Below are 22264 nucleotides of genomic sequence, written 5' to 3'. Positions count from 1 at the left end.
TATATCAGTGGATTTTGATGTGAGAGGGAAACAGGGGATGGACTCATATTGTGGCCAGAAATGACAGTAAAATAAATGATGCGTTTATAAGCTTTTTTGACTCTGAGGATCCATGGGTGAGAAAGTGATGTAATGCTAAATTTCTCAAAATCCATTCTGATAAAAAGACGAATTCATCTACATCTTGGATGGCCTGAGGGTAAGTAAATTTTCAGCAAATTTTCATTTTTGGGTGAACTATGCCTTTAATGTGTGCAAATTCAAGAGTAAACACAATAAAAATAAAAACAACAACAACAACAACTCTTTTTACTGTAGGTGGAACTAAAGCTATCATATTGAGCATCACAATTTCTCTCATTCAATTTTATATGAGTGAACTGTCTCCTCCCATCTGGGTATGCGTTCACCTGGTTGAAAATCACTGCTTTAGAAGTGCAGCAAGAAAAACTGTCCTCAGGCTCTGCACTGACATACTGCTCACTCAGCTGTGGACAGACGCATTATCATCTGCAGAGTGGAAGAGCAGATGTGTGAGTGCAGGAATGTCAAGAGTTGTGTGTGTGTGAGTGAAATACTGAAAGGAAGAAGGAGAGAGAGAGAGAAAGGAGGGATGATTGTGCAGTTCATCTTAACTTTTAAAAACCTAGAAACATAATAATAGCAGGCACAGAGAGGAGAAGAAGAGAGTGTGTTGCCATGGTTTCATTTTGAGTGGCTTTTGAAGGTGTCAGGCGAGAGAAATGACCGGATTGGCCCTCCACAGAGGGAACAGAAGGTGGTCTGCGAACGCTGGAAGTCAGGGTGGAAGCTGAAGCTGCGTTCTGATTCAGAAGGTCCCTACTTAGTGTTCATTCAGCAGGTTCAGTTCACCAAACTAAATTTGTTTTCAGGAGTGGCACCCGGTTTGGTCTTCTGCTAGTGTTGTCCATCTGCTTCAAGGTTCGACGTGTTGTGCATTCAGAGATGCTCTTCAGTATACCACGGTTGTAATAAGAGGTTATTAGAGTAACTGTTATTCACTGGATATTTTCTCTTTTTCTGACCATTCTCTGTAAACCCTGGGTATGACTGTGTGGAAAATCCTAGTAGATCAGCAGTTTCTGAAAAACTCAGACCAGCCCATCCGGCACCAACAAGCATAACATGTCATAGCCATTTAAATCAACTTTATTCCCCATTCTGATGCACAGTTTGAACCTCAGCAGATTATCTTGACCATTTCTACATGCTTAAATGCATTGATTTGCTGCCTAGTTATTGGCTGGTTAGAAATATGTGTTAATAAGCAGTTGAACAGGTGTACATAATAAAGTGGCCATTGAAATGTACATAATGTACATAATACCTAATGACGGAGTGAGGAAATAATCTAACATCTCTATTGTTCTAGATTCATTTTAGGCTTTGTAAAGTACTGAAGTGATGTTCAATGGCTGATGAATACATTTCTTTCTCCACAGTAAATACAGTGGAGTATCATGTTATGCTGATTATACACATACAATAGTATTTGAAATCTTAATAAGATTGCCTAATAACTTGTAAAGTCCACTCCACAGAACTCTACTGTTTTGATTGGAACATACCCTGACAAATTTCCTTCTATAATCTGAGAGAGACACTGACCAGACAGGTGTACAGTATGTACCTGTGTGAGAGTAAACAACAGAGAGGCCTGTACTATATAGTACCTCTGTATTATTTAGTACCTCTGTATTACACTGATACAAGTGAGTGATCCTGCCATCCTGAGGCACATTCGCAGTCCTTCACTCCCACCATGAGTCTATGTGCCTCCAGTTGACAAATGTGTGCATGCATGTCTGTGGTTGTGTGTGTGTTTGTGTGTGTGCTTGTCCTTGCCATAGGTATGTGTTACTAAATGTGGAGCAGCTTAGTGGCCCACTGTGGAGCAGCTCGTAAAATTAACTGCCAGCTGTTGACCAGGAAGACAGCAATGAAGCATCATTGCAATTATAAAAAGTATTTTCTTAAAATAACATGCAATTCAAGAGGGAACAGTGTAAACTAGGTATAAAAGACTACTACCTTTGAAGGACACAGAATCTGATATTTAATTTCAAAGCATTTAAAAGTTATTGATATCTTTCTGTTTAAAAATAATATACATGCCATATAAATACCATATTATAATAATTCATCATCTGATACCATATCAGGTCCACAGGACCAGACAGCAGTAATTTTAATCTTCACAGATGCTCCTGTCAAGAATAAACAATCTCACTAAGCTAAAAGTTGCATATTCCTGATGCATTCAAATTTTACGGCTCTACAGCATGTTTCCATTTCTTATATTCAGATGCACCACTCTGGAACTGCTTCTGTCCTGAAAAAGCTAAACTGAAGTATATCAAGCATGAATGGAGGACACAGGACTAACAACTGATCCATTACCTCCTGCCCCAATGGAGTGCCAACTATAGCCAATAATTAACAGCACAATGTTTGTAACTTATAGATTCATCCTGGCAATGTCCAGCCAATATCTAGCAGGATTCTTTCAAAAACAGAGTTTAGAGCAACTACTAATTGGGGTTTGTCGAACAATAATTGGACAAAGTATTTGCTGAGCCTGTTTTTGTGCTGGTACCTTGGATAGTTTATGCCTAATGTGGACAGCTGACTCAAGCTCTGAATATTCTTCATATTCAGTGCAATGGTAAGTTCATAAAAGTGGCAGAAACTGCCCACCAAAGTTGATTTCCTGGGGAATTTTTAACCTTATTAATTGTATTTGTCATATTCTATTTTTAAAATTTTATCAATGATTTCAATTAGAATAAGACAACACTACAGGGCTGTTAGCATTCAAATGAAACCAGTATAAACAAAATAAATTTGCTCTATAGAGGTGGGATACTGTAGATGCTACATCTTAAGTAGCACATTTAGAGACTGTTTAATGCAGCTCAGATGTGTCATGAATACATTTACACTACAATTACAATTGCTTAAATAATTCTACGAGATTGTTTTAAAAGTATGAGTTTTGAATATTGATATATGAAACGATTCCTATTTTTTTTTTTAACTGCTAGTAAGTGGTGGCAAGTTCCTGTCTGAATGAGTGAGTCATTGAATCGTTTATTTAAATGATTCATTCAAAACTGACCATTCTTGCAGTGCAGAGCAAGTGACTTGTGTTTATGAATGAGTTATTGAATAATTCACTCAAATAATTGGTTAAAAACAGGTTCAGTAACGAAACACCACTGTGTTGATCATAGACGTAATGCATAGCTTGTTGAATGGTTCTGTCTGACTAGGTTTACACTGGTTTTCTAATGGGCTACATCACAAAGCGAATGCATGGACTCCATCAAGGAAAGTTTTTTTTTTTAGTTGTTGCAAATTGAGTGATTACATACTCGCTAATGCAAAAAAACACATGTATACTGTTGTTGTTCTCTTGTAGGTCTGATTGCTTCTATTGTTCTCATTTGTTAAGTCGCTTTGGATAAAAACGTCTGCTAAATGATTAAATGTAAATGCATAAATATCTTAGTGTGAACAGAGCTGATTGCTTTTGTCTACCCCATAAATTATTGCAGAATTAGGTCAGTATACAAAGTATTCTGGGGGGAAATGTCACTTTAATTGCACCACAAGCTCTCTTAAAACACAAGAAATTCACTTGAATGTTCCATGTAACATGGCAACAGGAAGTCGTTCTACATTAACCAATTGGGAGGATGAGGGATTACACTTCTACACCATGGAAAATAATCCTATAAATACTGATTAGTCAACAAGTCCTAGGGTGTAAACAAACAAATCTCATCTCATTTTCCAAAGAGAAATCTGCATCCGCTTTGTCTTAACTTTTCACTTGAAAGCCACACCGAAATAAAATGGAAATACAGAGGTTCTAGGTTTCTGTACCTTGACCCTGCTCACTGCCTCCTGGGCTTGCATCATCCTGATGTTTTTGGATGGATTTCTCTCCGACAGGAGCTGAGTGGAGCCGAGGTAGTTTGCAGCGAAGATAATCCCATCAATGAGGTCCTCAGGCTCACAGGGGCCCGGCACTTTTAGAGGGTAGAAGCATTGAGAATTCATTATTAAAGCTATTTGTTGTTTCCACCTCCTCTGTAGACCCCCTGACAGTAACTGATAAGGTATATGAGTGTGAGCTTATCAGGCAGAAAAGTTACATGCAGATGTCGCGTGCATGAAAGTGTGTGCAAATATGTTTGTGTTCTCAGTTCCAGCACTGTGAGGGCTGAAAACTGTACCGCAGACATTGAAAAGCAGGAGCCAAGGTGGCCACATGTGGAAAAGCAGGGTGTGCTGAGAGTATTCTGCTGGTGTGATATGGAAATGTGGACGTAATGATACCCACCAAAGGATAAATTATGCTGCCATCATTCAAGCACAAGGTTTAAATGTGACAGGACTCTATCCTTTTAATAGAAAGCAGAATTTATACCCAGAAGTAAGGCATGAAAGCAGCAATACATTCTCAGACTTGCGTAAACCAAAAATAAGCTTGTGGTCAATCGATTGTCCTGCTTTTCCAGAACTCTCCTTCACTTCCTGTTATAGTTTGTGAGTATTCCTCTAGCTGAACATCCACTAATGTGCCCTTATATTAGCAAACATGACTTCTCTAATTACTGTCTCAGCACTGCAACCCATTAAAATGGCTTACAAATTCTGTCCGCTTTTCCGCATGGAAATCCACTGAGACATAATGCTTTCTTCTGTGTGGCTCTCTAATCTCCTCACTCGGAGTTGGTTTGGTGAATTTGATTTGTTTTTGACTTGTTTTAATTTGATAGAATAAAACTTTAGGGAGCAGATTATCAAATGCAGAAAAAAAAAAGAGGAGATGCTAACTTACCATCCACGAAGCTGGGAAATGAGGCCGTCTTCTTTGTTGACTAAGAAACAGAAAAACAGTGTTTTATTAGCAAAATATGTTTTATAAAAAAATATAATAAAATACAAAGAAATAACAAATATAAACAATATAATAAAAACATTCAAATATAGATTATATAAAATTTTTATGACTGTTTCAGTTTTTGAATCAGCCTTTTTATGCAAATCATTCATCACTGAATCATTCCTTCAGACAATTTGTACAAAAACATAGATTTATTCAAATAAGTGGTTGAATTTGGAGTAGCATAACATAAAATATTGTAAAAGTAGTATGGTCAAATTCAGTAACTGTGCTTATAAGTGAGTCGTTGAATCATTCCCTCAAACGATTTGTTAAAACAGACTCATTGCAAAAGATTCACTGCAGTGATACCAGTACTATTTGAGAACAGTTCTGCACCTGGGTTTGTTTGCCCTTATTTCAGTTAGCTAAGCCAAAACAGACAAAGTAACTGTCGATATTTTGTGTAGTATGTAGTTTGCTAAATATTAACTTCTTGAGTACTGTTTATCATGCTTTTTGGTCTGAATGTCAGTAGACCTGTGCAGCACTAGGCTGTGTTAGGAGCATGATTCAATTCTGTGATATTGCTTAATTATAAAAGCATAACTTTAACATAGTAATGTTATCACAAAAACATTGCCAACAGACTGAGAATAGTAAATGAGCAATTGAATGAAAAATGTTTTTCTTTCCCCTTTCATGCTATTGGTTACTCATGTTCAGTGTGTCGTGTGTCATGTTCTTGTCATGTTACCCTCATTGTCTGCTATAAGTAGCCATGCCATTGCCATTGTCTCTCTTGTTGTGTATTAGTGTTGTAACCTGCTGTCGGTGAGTCTAGTCTGTTCATGTGAAGTCTGTTTCATGTTTCTCTAGTCAAGTCGGTTCATGTCTTTGTTTATTATTTGGATCACTGTAAATAAAGCTGCACTTGGGTTCTCACAACGCTTGCCTTCAGTGGACTCGTTACGTCCTGTCAGTCATTCTTTAGTGGCTATTTGCAGAACTGTGCCGAGAGCTGTATGACATCGTCAGACAGAGCAATAACCATCATTTTACAACAGAGCCATCCAAATGGAGGTTATGCTTCAAGAGGCCTTCATTAAATGCAGTCTAAGAACTCAAAATCTCTCTAAGTCAAGGTAATTAAATCTGTTCAGATGAAGTAAGGCTAGACTGAGTACTGCTACACATGACATAAGGAGGGACTGTACTGTACTTTGTGGGTTATTACCCTTACGTTTTGATTTATTGGGTGAGTGTTCCATAATTTGCAGAAATGTTTATAAGAGAAAAAATAATTCAAAACCTGAAATGACTTTTTAACAGTTATAACTGTGAACAACTTAATAAGGTTTAACAATAAATATTCTTGATATTCATGACCCTAATTCTCACGTCTACTACCTCCTACATGTGAGACATTCATGTTTTTATACAAAAAATAATAATTCAATGCTTGATGATAATCTAAAAATGATCTTGGCAGAAAGCTTGGTAGAACAACTATTTGGGAATTTTGAGTAACTGCCCAGACAATATCTTATGGCTCTTACAATCAGGCTGCAAAACTCTCATGGAGTTACATTCATGCATAAAAAATGTGCAGAGAAGCAGAACTGGCAGCTCAAGGCTGAACTCCCCTCTGTCCATGTAAATACAGTAGAGCCAGTGCAGGAAAGGCCAAATCCAATTATTGTACTATATCAACACATGGGGGATCGTGGTGGCAAGCTAGTACAACAGCTTAGATATGCCAGGAAAAAAGCAAAGAGAAACTGTCTAAGAAAGCCAGAGAAATGTGGCATGAATAACATGACAGGCTCACACTGACTAGAATAGCTCTGATTGAAATGTGCGGTGATTATGTGGGGTGCATACTGTCAGATATTGATTGGTTAATGTGTTGTATGATTACAGGCGCACCTCAGGGACATTGTTGTTCTCCAGTGATCCATTGAGATCAGACCGCTGCTGCTTCCTTGGCTGTTCTGCACTGTTGGACACCTAGAACGAGTTTAAATTTAGATAAATGAGTGACAAATGAGTAAAGGGTGAGATGTGACGTACAGAGGACAAAAAAAAGACACGATGAGCTGCAGGCCACTTTATGAACAGCAGTAACAATTTGACGTGTGTCCAAAGCAATAGGACAACTAGAATGCTTTATGCAGCATAACAAACATTTTTCAAACACAGTGTATTGAAACACTTTGGTAAAATGAACAGATGTTGTATTTAACTGGAAATGCACAGTGCCTAAAAGAGACTTTTTGTATATCTACAGGGGAGTTTAAGTCTCAAATGAGCACTGTGTCTACTGCACATAAAGACATTATTACTTGATGAAATTCATTGCCTGACAGGATAAAATGTAATCGCCTCATTGCCCAAAGGCAATAAAGAAGCAGGAGTGTAATAGAACTTCACAAGACATTCACTGGACCACTGAGGCAATCAGACTACATCTCACCCCTTCACCTACTTCCTCCTTGGAAAGATTTAATTTCCTATTCTGTTTTGAAAATGCAAAGTAAGGTATTTTGAAGGAAATATCTAAGAAAATCTAATTTTTCAAACTCAATTAGAAAGTCAGCACCTCCTCTAATTTTTCAGCAAACCAGACTATTGTCATAATTTATGATATCAGTGTATTTGTCTTTATTACTTGCTTAGTAACTTTAGGCAGAGATTACTAGAAATGAGCTAGTTGAAATTTTGGGGTTGTTAAAGCAAAAAAAAAGAAAACCTGAGCAAGAATAATGGGACAGAATTTAAAAAGCTTCTCAAGGTAATGTATTCTAGCTGGATGGAAATTTGTTCATATTTCTAGATTTCGAGAAATTGCTTTGATCAGGGCTCCCTCCATGTCTAGGTTACAATGAAACATTTCCAATTTCTGTCAGATTACTTTCTTTAATTCTGTTCAACTTGCCGCTCAAACTGAGATCTTTACTCTTGAAATGAGGGAGTAAATAACGGCCTTTTCTCTATAATTGTCTTTGGAACTACCCCCAAAATTATGTAAAAATACATTAACATCACATTCAAGAAAACATTCTATGCCATCTCCAAATATCACATATTATGCATCAGCTCTTAAGAGCATAAAAAAACGACTTCATTACTCACTGCTCAGCTATCAGGATTTTGAGGTTCACTCCTGGGCATAAACAAGCACAATTCCCGTTTACTCAGATGCCACTTGCATTTAAATGAGGGCTTTCAACATTCACATTCATATTTAACTATAATAATGAATATGCATATTTCAGAAAGCCCCTTGGGGATTATATTTTTATTAAATTAAAATAAATAACATTTCATATTACATTAATATTTCCAACTGTTTAACTATTTAAACCTTTTAAAAGGAAACAGAAGTCTGTTTAAGTTTTGCTGTCATTGTTATCCTAGGGACCAAAAACAAGAATTTAATACATTTAATCAGCAAGAATGCATTAAACTGATCAAAAACACATAATAAATGCTGTTCTTTTAAACTTTCAATTCAGAATCCTGAAAAAGAGTTTAAAGGTTTTCAGCATTGGTAATAATAAGAAATGTTTTTTTTAAATCTAAATAATATTGATTTCTAAAAGATCACGTGACACTGAATGCTAAAAACAGCTTTGTCATGACAAGAATAAATTCAATATTTTACAATATTACTGTTTTTACTGTATTTTTGACCTAATAAATACAGCCTTGGTGAGAAAGAATAAGAGACTTCTTTCAAAAACATCTTCCCAGCCCCAAAAAAGTGAGATGGTAGAATTCTTGGAGCCTATAAGAGATGACTTCTACAGAATATTAGTCCAAAATAAATTGAATACATTAATAAATGTCATATTTACATTTCATATTTGAGCAAATTTAGTCTGTTTTCCCTAAACCGTGTATTTCATTTAATAATCTGCTACAGATACAGTTACAGGTTGCTTTGCTGAATCGCCTACCTGCTCTCTCACGTGGTCTTGCGTCCATCTCTGTCTCTCCTCTGGTGTGTGAGGTCGTACCTTAAAGTTCCTCTGGAGCTCAGGATTGTGTCTGGCAGGGGGAATGTTGAGGGATTTGGGTCTTCCGTCATGACGGTGAGGCTGAGGGTATGAGGAAGGGACTGTAGGAGGAGCAGGGGCTGGGGCAGGGGCAGGCTCGGGTTTGGAGCGTGTCTCTGGCTGGTAGCCGCTTGGTGCTGGATCAAGTGCCAGTTCCTCTGGACTCTGATCAGTACCACTGCTAAGACTGCCCATGCTCATGCTCATCTTAATCTCAGCTACTATCTGATCAATATCCTCCTCTGCCTCCTCTCCGGTCTCGCCATCTGTGCTCTTATGCCCCCTGTAAGGTGACACACGTACAGAGTTTCCATTGTCCTCTGTGGCATAATAGTCTCCTGCGTAACCACCTCTGTCTTGCCCCACCTGCAGTACGTCTTCCTGATCAGGGCAGTAGCCCTCACATCCTTCAACATCCTGCACTTCTTGATCTTCACCGGAGGGCAGAATCTGGTCCTGGTGGGGTTCTGGAGAGTGTTGGTGGTGGTGGTGATCGAGGACAGGCTCGGGTCTGCCGTCATACAGCTGCTGGTCACAGTCCTGCTCGAGTACTTCACAACGCACTTCTCCATCATCACCATGTGCATCGTCCTCTCCCTCCACCCATTCGTCAACCCTTTCCTGGCACTCATCCGTGTCCGGAGGTGGCTTCATGTGACCGTCCGGGTGTCCGTACTCAGGCTCATTACAGTTCATTCCCTCCAGGTAGCTGTCATCCTCAGGACAATAGCGGATATAATACGTCACACCTTCATCCTCCTCCGGCAGCCCTTCGTCAAAATCATCCTCTTCTTCATCAGATGTATTGTTGACATAGTCTGAGCTAGAGTCTCCATCCAGACTGTCCGGGTGGCTGTGGTAGTCTCTGTGGGCGTGGTCTGGAGAGGTGGGCGTGGCTGGTCGGCTGTCCGTCAAATCTGCCTCCTCTTGGTTGTGGTAGGAGTGTTGGGATACCTCAGGGTCCTGGCGCTCTTCATACTCCTCTTTAGGGTGCACAGGGTCGGGATACGGGGCTGGGCAGGAGCGTGGCACTGAAGTGTGAGGCTCTGTGGCCATGCTGCTGTTGGTCCCTGGCCTCTTCCTCTGAGCCATTGAGAACTGCTCACAGGCCGATCATCACTGGAAACTTTAATCCTGACAAACAAAAGCACACTGAAAATAAGCATTGCAACATTAATCAACACTTATATTGTATAATAACCAATTTAATACATGAAAGTTGACAAAAAAAAAAAAACAATGACCTTGCCACACCTGCACCTCATTAATCTGCTATCTCCTTGCCACACCTGCACCTCATTTACACACACATATAAGCAGCACTCACACACAGACACTTTGCAAAGTCTTGTTTAGCCTGTCGGACATTTCCGAGCGGTTTTCCCCTGTATTTGTAATTCATGTGTTTGACCATTCCTGATTTCTGCCTGTCTGACCATTCTCTAAATAAATACTGCTTTTGAATCCGAACACCTCTGACTCTTTTCATAACAATAATAATTCCATTATTCATGTTACTGAATTTCTGATCAAATAAATGCAGCCTTGGTGAGAATAAAATCTTTCTATTGAATAGTGTATGTGTAGGGACAATTACAGTTTATCACCAAGCATTTGGAAATAAGACCTGTGTTTCCAATCAAGTCCTCAGAGTTGTGCAACAGTCTAAACAGAACACACAGCTGAGCTCTAACACATCCACATTTCAAGCACTGTTGGGTGTATTGATCACTGAGTGGAGGCACAATCTCTTCTCAGCGCCCAGGCACCTGCTCAATTTCAGCCATCACACCATTACACCATCATCGAGGATGTGAAGAACAACACCTGTTTTTTCAGTCTTGACTTTCAAAGTGCCGAAAGCAGCCTAATTAACTCAACAGCATAATATCAATTAAAATATTTGAACCATTACACTGACATATACATTTAATTCAATACATTTTAATAATTCATTACATGTATATTGCCCTTTTCTAGGCACTCAAAGCACTTTACATAGTCAGGGGGTATCTCCTCATCCACCACCATTGTGCAGCATCCACATGGATGATGCGACGGCATGCATAGTGCGCCAATCAGCAGATATGGGGATGATAAGGAGGCCATGATGGTCAGATGCCAATGGGCAAATTTGGCCAGGACGCTGGGGTAATACCCCTACTCTTTTTCAAAAGACATCCTGGGATTTTTAATGACCACAGGGAGTCAGGACCTCGGTTTAACATCTCATCCGAAGGACAGTGCTTGTTGACAGTATAGTGTCCTCATCACTACACTGGGGCGTTAGGACCCACACAGACCAAAGGGCAAGCAGCCCCTGCTGGCCTCACTAGCACCTCTTCCAGCAGCAACCTAGCTTTCCCAGAAAGTCCCCCATCCAGGCACTGACCGGGTTCAACCCTGCACCGCTTCAGTGGGCAACCACACTCTTGGGCTACAGGGTGATATGGTTGCCATTTGTTTTCTTGGCAGAATCTTCTAACTTAAACAAGAGTGGTAATAATTGTATTATATGCTGATTTGACACTCAGTTGTACTGTTTAATATTTTGATACTTTCTTTTTTTTAGCATGATTTGGTCATATAAAGTTCAAATGAACAGCATTTATTTGACAGGGTTTTTTTTTTTTTGTCACTTTTGATCAATTTAAGGCATCCTTGCTGAATAAAAATACAATAAACATAGATTTATTATATTGACTAATTAATAATAATAATAAATCATACTATCTCCAAACTTTTGAATGGTAGTGTATAAATAAATAAGATCATTCTTTTATGGTTGGGCCAGTGGAATTGTTGGCAGTAAAAATGCTAAAAACAAGTTTGCCAGCCAGAAAGAAACCCCTTATTGTTAAGCACTGACCATAGTATCAATGAATGTAATATCTTTTGTGGAGAAATCTCTTTTTGCTGGCTCTTGAACATTAATATCTTGACATCTAGGGACCCACGGAAATGCTGGGATAAATCTCACAAGCCTAAATTGCAGTTTGAAAAGATGTGAACATGAGAGAAAGAATGGTTGAAGTTTTCTGTCAGAGGCTTGTAAGAGTAGGCAAGACCAATTTCACCAACAAAAAAGCAATAAGATGTCAGTGTTCAGAGATAAATCATGACAATTGCGGCTGTACAGAGGCTGCATAATCACACACAGAATGTAAAACTCATAGGGCTGCAACTAACGATTATTTTGATAATCGATTAATCTGTCGATTATTTTTACGATTAATCGGTTTATGTACTTATATTTTAGTTTTTTCCATTTTTTCCCCAAGTAAATTATTAATAAAGGGTCTTTATCATTCAGCATAGATTTTTAAGAGATTTTAACCATTTTGCATTGTCATATCCTCATCAAAAATATACCTGGAGTTGTTTTATTATGTTAGTAATCCTTTGTCGAACTCTTCTGCAATCAAAACACTGACCCATACTCTAACATAATTCAGAAAGAGATTTCAAATATTGTTTTCACCATGGCAGTCCTTAGAGCTCCTAAAGTAGTTTAACATCCCAAACAAAGCTTAAGGAATCTTTGAGAACATATTTTCACGAAGTATAAGGATAAAACTGAATAAAATTGCAGTGCGTTGTATTTTATTATTTACTGGGAAAAAGCTTTATAGCTTATGCTGTGAAATTGTAAACAATCCTTCGAAAAAAAAGTGCCAATGGCATGAAACCTGAATGGAACTCACAATTTAAAGTACAATCCATCAGAAGGTTTTCCAGAAAAAAAATTGGGACACACACAAAAAACCTTCTGTGTGAAAAAGAGCAGTGAATACTTAGAAAAGAAGTGCATTTTAAATATACTCAAACATTTACCTCTCTCATTCAGTCATAATTAGGCTGCAAGTCTGAATTATGAACTGGTAAACGACAAACTGATCACATAACATGTTTGTAAAGCTTTAAATGTTAACTGTTAAAAAGCAATGTTATCAGCTTTTACGACTAAACATTAGCAAACAACCTTGTACTGGAGAATCTGCACAAATAAAATTCTTAGGGGCCGTTCACATATCGCACCTAAAAACGCGTGGAAAACGCTAGTCGCGCCGCTTTCTCCTTCTTTCCAAAGCGCTCGGGCAGAAGCGCCCCTGAGGCGTCTGCCTTTGCTAAGCAACCATGACGTGCCCTCTCCATGACGTGCCCTCTCCATGAAGACCCGGAAATTTCAGCAAAGGATAAATGGATGCGGTGTGGACGCGCCTGGAAAAACGGGCGCATCGCACCGCGTGCGTGTTGCGACCGCGTCGCTTCCATTATGAGAGTGCATACTGCGCGCCTACATAGGAAATAACGAACTTGAGCACGCAAAAGACACGATATGTGAACGGCCCCTTAAACAGTTCAGTAGTGCAGAGTTTACAGGTTACTCTTCATTTTGAAGGCTCAAAGTAAAGTACTCCCACTTCCCGCTGAATGCTGCAGAGACGCTGTTCGGGAAGCACGTGACATAAAACGAGGCCAGCTATTGGCTATTCGCTACTTCACCTGCTGTACTGGCTGAGTAAAACCTCCGGTGGCTCATTACTGCCACACTTTGGTCACCGCAGATTTGAAATATGCACGAAATGAGCCGCTTATGGCAAATAAAATTTATTTAGCGACGAATCGATTACTAAATTAGTTGACAACTATTTTAATAATCGATTTTAATCGATTAAATCGATTCGTTGTTTCAGCTCTAAACTCAAATCAAACGTGCAATGGTGTTGGTGTAAGTCTCATTCACTCTCTCACAGACACACACAAGCACACAATACCATGGCACTGTCTCCATCAGATGACTGCAACAAGAGCTTACGGAGAGACTTTTATTGCTGCTTTCCCCTTTTGTTCATCCTTTCTCCCTGCCTTTAATTACGCCTTCCATCACCAGTCATTACAACAACTAATTATCACTGTGCTTCTGCTCCTCCAATCTTACAGCGCTCTGAGCTTGTGTGTGTGACACTGCATGAATTTGTCGACTCATATAACCATTTATTGTCTACACACATTTAAATGAAGCCTTCATTTTTTGTCTCTTTACATACTATAGCACATTCAACCCTTATTAACTCATCATCATAGCTGAATGATCATTTTACACCTCTCAGAACAACACCTCTTTGAAGAAATCGCTGTTTTCTCTCCACCTGTTATTGAGGAGCGTATAGTACAACAAGTACCCCATCTTCTGTCAATCATTCCCAACCGACACTCTGGTTTCTAAAGGCAACAGCCTCCCATGGGTGCCCCTGACCTCATTGTTCGACTCATTGTTCAGTCATAAGCCACACCCAGGAATAATGTCTGGAGTGTGGTTAACCGAATACACACACACACACACACACACACACACACACACACATAGCGTATATATCATTTCCATTTACTGATGCAGAATACATTACTATGCCAATGACCAGACTGTCAGGAAACATGCACAAGAAATCAATCTCATCTGCCTGGAACAATCGGGATCACATTTATGTATGCACATCATATTTAATATGTAACATAAGGGCATTAAAGCAGCACAGCAAACAATATACGAAAATTAACTCAACCAAAAAGACCAAACGGTAATTCAAGCTTATTTTGGTTTTAAAATATAAATTGTAATATTATTTTAAATCCCTGGAGTAAAAATGTTATTAAATAAAACAGCTGACACAGTCGTTTAAAGACATATTTCACCCAAAAATTAAAATTCGGTCTTCATTTACTCACCCTTGTGTCTTGAGGTCAAGAACAGCCCCATTGAATTTCATTGTATGAAAAATGGCTAAACAGTTAAATAATTTTACTAAATAATATCACTATATGCAGTATATTACAAAGTGCTTTGTTGGCCAGTGCTGTGCAGCACCCATGACACAAACTACAGCTGTGCGATACCACACACGCTTGGCAAATCATGGCTCAGGCTTCATTTAGCATGGGAACAGAAATCCTGCAAATTACCCAGAACCATTTTGTTAATTGGCCACAGAACATTTTAATTGAAAATTGGCATAAAACTGCTGTGGACTCCAGCAGAGAACTTTACAACCTCCGACTAGATCAGACACAACAAATAGCTGTAAAAAGCCTTTTTAGTCCCATGCGAAAATGACAAGATATGGGCAAACACATGGAGTAAATTTAATATGACTTAAATGCTAAATAAAAAAAATTAAGAAATCTGAAGACACGTTTTCCCAGATAACATAGCTCCAGTTATCATTTAATTCTCTATGCCATTTTTATATAAAATGCATTAAAAAAAACTAGCCAACTAGAATAGTATTATAAGACCATGTGACTGTAGCATAAATATTACATTTGGACAGTATACTGTGCAGTATGCACTATACTAGAATCCCCCTGTATTTTCTGCTCTCTATGACAAATAATAACAACAGTGCATTTTGAATGCTCTTCACTGAATTAATCTAATCCCACAGTTAATTATTTTATCTTTATTCGATAGTTAAACCTTGCTATAATGCATTCCACTGTATTTATGTACCCAAAAATTGACAGAATTCACAAAAAGTATTCTAATTTAAGAACTACTGTTTAAACCAAAAACACTGTTAAAAATACAAAACCACTGCTAGAGAAAATAAGCATCAGACTTTTGAAATTAGATCCTTTTGGTAACTTAAATCGTTTATGACAACCAGTCCTGTTGTCCCTTGCACTAAATTATATCACATGACCCAAACAGGGTTTCAGTAGGCATTCTAATGATTAAAACCTTGAAGTAACTACAGAAAGTACAGAAACAATATGTGAAGAGTGCTTGTCTGGGATGTTTTGGGAAGATAAATTCATTTAATGGTTTCCCGGAAGCTAGTGGCCTATGCTGCATCAGTATGATGCATGATTTCAATTTAACAGCCACTGAAGCCATACATTTTCTGTAGGGTAAGACTTACAGCACAAGCACCCTTTCGTCCTTGAAATACCAGTCATAGGCTTGAGAAACACTGCAAAGTTCCTACCAGTATTAAAGTTTTTTAAATATATTTAACAATCCATAGTCGGTATATTAATCATTATATTGTTCTCCCTCCAATTTCCCTCCGATAATGTCATAAACGAGCATCGAAACTTTGAGCAGTGCCACAGATGCATGCAACTTAGACTCAAATAAGTGTTTTGTGTCAAGCAAAACAGACAAAAAAACTGATTTGCAGAATAGCAACATTGTTTTATTTCCAATAAGCAGCAGAAAAGACCAGATACATTTGGTTACAAAACAGAAGGGGGGTAAACAAGCCTACACACTGTGCTAATTATTTCCTGGAGATTTCCCAAAACACCCCCAGCTTTAACTGAGCTAATGTGACTGTTAGTCTGGTTTATGTGTTTTTGTACTGACCTACACACATGGAGGATAATTGCGTGGATTCAGCTGACATGCTGAGAATGTTATAATTAGGTTTCACAGCTGGATATATATGATTGTATAACAAGACTGATATGCAAAAGGAGTTCCAATAAATAAACCATTTGCATTTTATCACATTTTGCGTGGATAAACCCTGATGGACATACATTGACAATGAGCGTTTAGCTGGTTATATGAAGCATCTGTAATAACACTAAAGATGCAACACAATGGTAAAAATAAAGGTGCTCTGGTAATTCTAAAACATGATTTGCTGGGGTTCTTTGCTAATGACAGTGTGGATGAGAAGGTTACTGATGACAAGGGTCCTCAATACCAAAATCATAGAAGCAGAGGGAACTCGGTGTAGAAGTCCAAAGGACCAAGCACAGACAAACATTAATCTGTTCTTGTCTTCGGCAGTGTGAGTTATAAAATTGAATTTCATGGACTAAGGATTTTAAGCAACCGGAGAGAGTTACAGTGAAGCTGTGATATTGATGAGAGTGTCCAGTGTGCACTCAGAATGGGAGAAAGGATCACCAAATTGCCCCCAATTTTGGGGTGATTTTTGAGAGAAAACTTTGTAGCATACCGCTGTCCAAACTGTTTATCATTACATAAAGAACTGTTTCACAAACTAAATAGTAGGCAGTATACAGTTTAGCATGTAGTATGCAGCCTGATAATATTCCAAAAAAAGATTTTCACAGTATACATGGTTTCCTCTATGTTACGAAGAGAGAGTGAGAGACGTTCGGATCCAAATGCATTGCTTTATTTAAGAATGGTCAAACAGGCAGAATTCAGGAACGGCATCAGGTATGTCAGGGATAACCAGAATCAAAAAATGTTAACAAGCTGAGATTACGGCAGGCAGCAGAGAACCAGAGTTGGTTAAACAATCCAAGATCAGACACGGGAAGAACAAACACAAGGAAAAACACTCAGAAATGTCAGACAGGCTAAACAAGACTTCACAGAGAGTGAGAGTGATTGTGCTGCTTTTATGTGTGTGTAAATGAGGTGCAGGTGTGGCAAGGAAATTGGCTGATGAATGAGGTGCAGGTGTGGCAAGGTGATTGTGATGCAGTGACTCCTGGGGAATGTAGTTCGGGTGTGGTGCAACAGTATGAGAGGTGCTAGTGTCCAAGTGATGATATGGTGACATCTGGTGGTTGATGGGTGGAATGGTCCTGAGTGGAGTGCCCTGTACTGAAGTTCATGGGCACTCCATCTAATGATCGTGACACACTGTATATTCATATTAAAGACACTTGTTGTGCCCATTTATTATGCTACATTATTAATAATCCTGCTCAGTAATGTAATCAACTCATTCATTTTTATCTCATCAAAAACTGAACAGAAAATTGCAATAAGGTTCTTTTAACTGCTTTATTATGGACATGCACAGATGTAAATAATATTCCATGACATACCTTATATATGGAATATTATTTTATATCTGGAATGTATGATGAATATAAAGTTCAAAAGAACAGTATTTATTTGAAACAGCAATAGTTTTTAAACATTTCAATTCCAACACATTAATCCGAACTTACAAGTCAATGATTCGCAGCAAACGTTTCATTACCTTCTCAGCATCATTTCATACCATCAAAAAAAGAGAAAAGAATTAGGACATGAGCTAAACATCTGTGAGCGCAGGACAGAGTCCTGTGAATGAGTCCATTTGAAACTCAGAGGTGATGAGAACTGAGATGAGTTCAATTCCCGTTGTGTAATTCTTCATCCTCCAGCTCCTCCTGCATGTCTGGACATTTTGCAGGCATCTTCACTTTCAGCAGTGTATTCCAGCATGAAAGCGGAGGAGTGATGCCTGGCACAACCATAGTGGTGTGCTGCCTGGAGTAAGCAGGCTTATTTATTTCTGTAATGAGCTACAGCTATATCTCACAGTGGGACACTTTTCTTGTTTCCTTGACAAATGTCTGTACTCTTTCACTTAACGGAGATGAGCAAGCAGATTAGAGAATTGGATTCTTCCTTGCCATCCATACGAAGGAGAGATGTGAAGCTATGCAACACTCCCTGCTTCCATCTTTGTTTTCTTTAAGACAAGACAACAGTTGTTCCTTATGTATAAGTCACTGTCATTGTTTATCTGGTGCCAAGACAGCAGATATAGCCAGAGCATCTCAGTTTAACACATTTCACTAGCTGTCTGCTGTATACAAAGCACACACATTAACTGCTTATCATTGAGATAGGATTAAGAAATGCAACAAAATGTGTTTGTGAGCATCTCTTAAAAGCATCTTCACAAGTTGAGCATAAACAGCAGTGAATCCAGCATCGGTTAGGCCTAATCCTCTTTACTCTTTTGGACTCTAGTTAGCCAATGGGATGCTTACGCCTTTTAATGATTTGCTTTATCAAGCGTGGCTTAGTCATTAAAGACATGAAAGAAAATCAGCCAGAAAAATTTGACTTGCACCGAATAAATTCATGCTACACTTCATTTCTGTAAAGTCTGTTCAGGGCATGAGCTGAAGAGCCACACTATTTGGTGTACTATTAGCATGCATTTCCATATGTATGTCACTGTATACAATTTTCAAAACTTTGTACGAGCCAAAATTAGAGATACATTTTTTTTATTTGAACAGTCTTTAGACAGCAAAAAGAGCCAATATTGTCTGCTTTTCTCTTAGCAGTGCTCGTGATCCCTAGTTTGACAACATCAACCTAGTTACATGACTATGGCTGGACACATGAAGCATTCTTACGAATTAAATTCTTCTTAATGCTTCTTTTTTTTTCTAACTAAACATTTCTTAGAAAACATCTTATCTTTTTCTAAAGATTGTTCTAAAGACAACACTTAAGGAAAAAAATTAATTCCTGAAAATAATTATTAAAAATTAATTGCAAATAACCTCTTAAATTTAGCCATGTCTTTATTACCTAAAGGTAAAATGTTTAAAGAGTGTGTTGGGTTGTTTCAGAAATTAAGCAGAAATTAATTACAACATAACACTATATAATAGTGTTGTCAAAAAACCCGGTACTTCGCTACCAAGTCGGTACTAAAAAAAAAAGTAATGTGACAGTACCAGGTTTCTTTAAGTACCGGTAGTACCGAGGTCCCGTTCAAACCCGGTTCAGCGCTATGATTTCCGCGAAGCAGAAAACGAGGACGGAATCTCAAAATCTAGTCATGAAAATGAAACTTACATTTTAATATGGACAGTTTAATAAATCAAATCTCCATATGGACCAGTATCTGTAAATGTTAATCCGTGTTCTGCGCGTCTCTGTGTGAATGAATGAATGGCAGAGACGTGCGGGTTTGTTTACTACATAGACTGAAGCGCATGACGCTTGCATTAATTTCAGCATCTGAGCTTCAGAGCTCTCTCTCCATCAAGCGATCTGAACTTTTCAGTTCATCTCAATGGACACACAGCACACCTATATTTGATGCTCTGTAAACTCTGTGTGAAGGCGCACGACTCACTGTCGCTTTACTGATAGCGCTGTTTCTCACACATGCAAAGAGAGAGAGAGCGAAAGTCTTACCACGCTGAATCGACAGGCTATATGTAAACTATTCTTTGTTGTCTTCACCTGTCAAAATAATGGAGTTCATTTAGAATTATTCATATTCATTTTCGAACAAGCAGAAGACATACCGGTTTCTCCGGTAGTGGGCGGAGCTAATGCGCAAATGGCAATTTCATTGGCTGGCGCTGATTTAGTACCGTCCCTGTTTTAATTTTTCAGCAAATCAGTTTGACCGAACGCAGACAACGTGATTAATATTCATGAACCCAACAGCTCATCAATTCATAGTGCATTGTATATACATTAGTATGATAGTAGAATTAGTAGTAGTATTATCTTTTAATAATAATTAATTTGATCCATTACTATTTTTTTACAGAAACCCTCAATGACCAAAAATATATTAAGCATCACCACCAGTCTTAAGTTAAAATGACAAATATGCATTCATTAGGCCTAAAAGTTAATTTTTACATAAGGGCATTGTGCTAGAAATATTACTATTATTTAGTAAAATGTATGTGACACTGCTACTACTGTTGAAAAAATTAAATAACTTTATTTTTTAAAGAAATAAATCACAATATTTCTTCCATGTTTTAATTTTAATAGCAAATACCCTTTATTTACCAAAAATAAAATGTGTTTAGATTTCATAAATTAAAAGACAAATTAAATTTGGGTAAAAATTGTTTACTGTTTTTCATAATTATATAACTTGTACAAAAACACAATTGTAAATCAGTATAAGGAATGGCATTGCTTTTATTTTTAGTGCTAAAAAGTTTTTTTTTTTTTAATTAGCATATTTTTGTGTATTACTTTGGTACCGAAATTGGTACCGAGAACCGTGGATTTTCACTGGTATCGGTACCGAATACTGAAATTTTGGTACCGTGACAACACTACTATATAATAAACATTACTGATGTGTGCCTGCAGTTTAATTATTTTTTTTTATAATTTAGACATTTTTGCATATACTCTGTTACTCTGAGGTTAATTATTTTTATATTTTAGACATATGCATTTATGATTATGAACATAATCTGCAGGCAGTGCAAAAAACAGCCTTTGAAGTATTTTTTGCTGATCAGTGATTCTTGGACAAGGAACGGCATCAGACACAATCAGACAACACCTAAGCCTAAAGGGCTAATCATTTTATATAAGAATACATATTTTTTGCAAGAAAAAGTGAAAGATAATAGCATAACATTGAGGTTAGAAAAAAGAAAAAAGTTGAAAGCAAGATGTGGAGGATTCACTGTGAACATACTGATAGAAGTACGCCCTTTTTCAAGAGGACAGGAAAAGATCCCGCTGTGAAGTCACTCTTGCCACGGTATTCTGAATGAAACTCTTCCATGTAGGAAACCGAGACACAGCATGTGTGGACCTCGAGCATCAGAACTGTCTGAATAACCTTTATTACATCTCCACTCCCAACCGCTTTCACTTCGCATTTTTACCTGCGGGTTCGGTCAGCCAAGACTTTGTTTTTAACTCTTAGAAGCCGAGTGAAAGAGAACTGGGGCACATAATCTATGAATGTGGAGATTACAATCACACACTGACTGAGAAGCTAGCTTTACAATGTACCCTCCTACTGTCTGTTCATAAGCCATATTTAAAACTAAATCCATCGACACTTTATAAGACATGAGGGTTTAGTATATGCACTGACATACTTCACAATTATATGACGTAAAGGTTGTTACGATTTATAGGTAACATTGAGTTTACTTTCTTTTTTATTTGTAGAATATTGTTGGACTTTGTACTTCATCTTTCATAAATGAGACTTAAATCTGTGATGAATTTAAAAGACAAACATTAGAGCAGATATCAGAAACTCCTCCCCGCAGAGCAGTACTCTGGGGTTTTGCTTTGTGCTTCAGTATTCTGACTCTCCTGGTAAGGAGAAAGCACTGTTCTCTGATTGAGATTCTAGGTGTGTGCTTGTCTGCCTCTCGCTCACTGCAGGGAGGGGAGTGCTTATTTCCTGGACTTACGCTACCCCAAACCTTCTCCAAGGCCAGACCACTAGACCACCCTCCTCTCCAAATCACCACGGCAACACTCTTTTGTTGGAGACCACCGCCAGCATTCATAGCCCTGAATAATGGCTAACTGGTGGGTTCACAGTGGTGGGTTCAAACAAGGTCCAAATGCATTTCCACAGTGTGCAGCTAAGAAAGACAAGGCATGTACACAGTATTCCTAAATCAAGTGTGACGGATATTCTGAAGTTTTGAAGGAATGAAAACGAACTCATTTTTTGAGTACAAGTATTTTTTTACCCTTCAAATAAGTCATATAGAGAGTAATATAGATTAGGTTTCACATGGACCACTATTCCTTTAAAATTCTGTA

General features: G+C 38.1%; 1 protein-coding gene across 4 annotated transcripts in view; it reads right to left on the bottom strand.

The window, feature by feature from the left end:
• The window catches only part of LOC113052283 (amyloid-beta A4 precursor protein-binding family A member 2-like), a 68600-nt gene that overhangs the window by 17672 nt on the left and 28664 nt on the right, over nt 1-22264 (bottom strand). For all 4 annotated transcript variants that reach the window (XM_026216709.1, XM_026216711.1, XM_026216712.1 and 1 more), the window contains 4 exons: nt 8878-10110; nt 6845-6925; nt 4871-4910; nt 3910-4055 (listed from right to left, as the gene is read on the bottom strand). In XM_026216709.1, the coding sequence (XP_026072494.1) occupies nt 3910-4055; nt 4871-4910; nt 6845-6925; nt 8878-10068 (1458 nt within the window). In that variant the 5' untranslated portion in view covers nt 10069-10110. The remainder of the gene's footprint in view (nt 1-3909; nt 4056-4870; nt 4911-6844; nt 6926-8877; nt 10111-22264) is intronic.

The sequence above is a fragment of the Carassius auratus genome, chromosome 32 (assembly GCF_003368295.1).
Source record: "Carassius auratus strain Wakin chromosome 32, ASM336829v1, whole genome shotgun sequence".
In the NCBI taxonomy this organism is placed as follows: domain Eukaryota; kingdom Metazoa; phylum Chordata; class Actinopteri; order Cypriniformes; family Cyprinidae; genus Carassius; species Carassius auratus.
The sequence above is the reverse complement of the archived record's forward strand: the minus strand, read 5'-3'. Positions and strand labels throughout refer to the sequence as shown.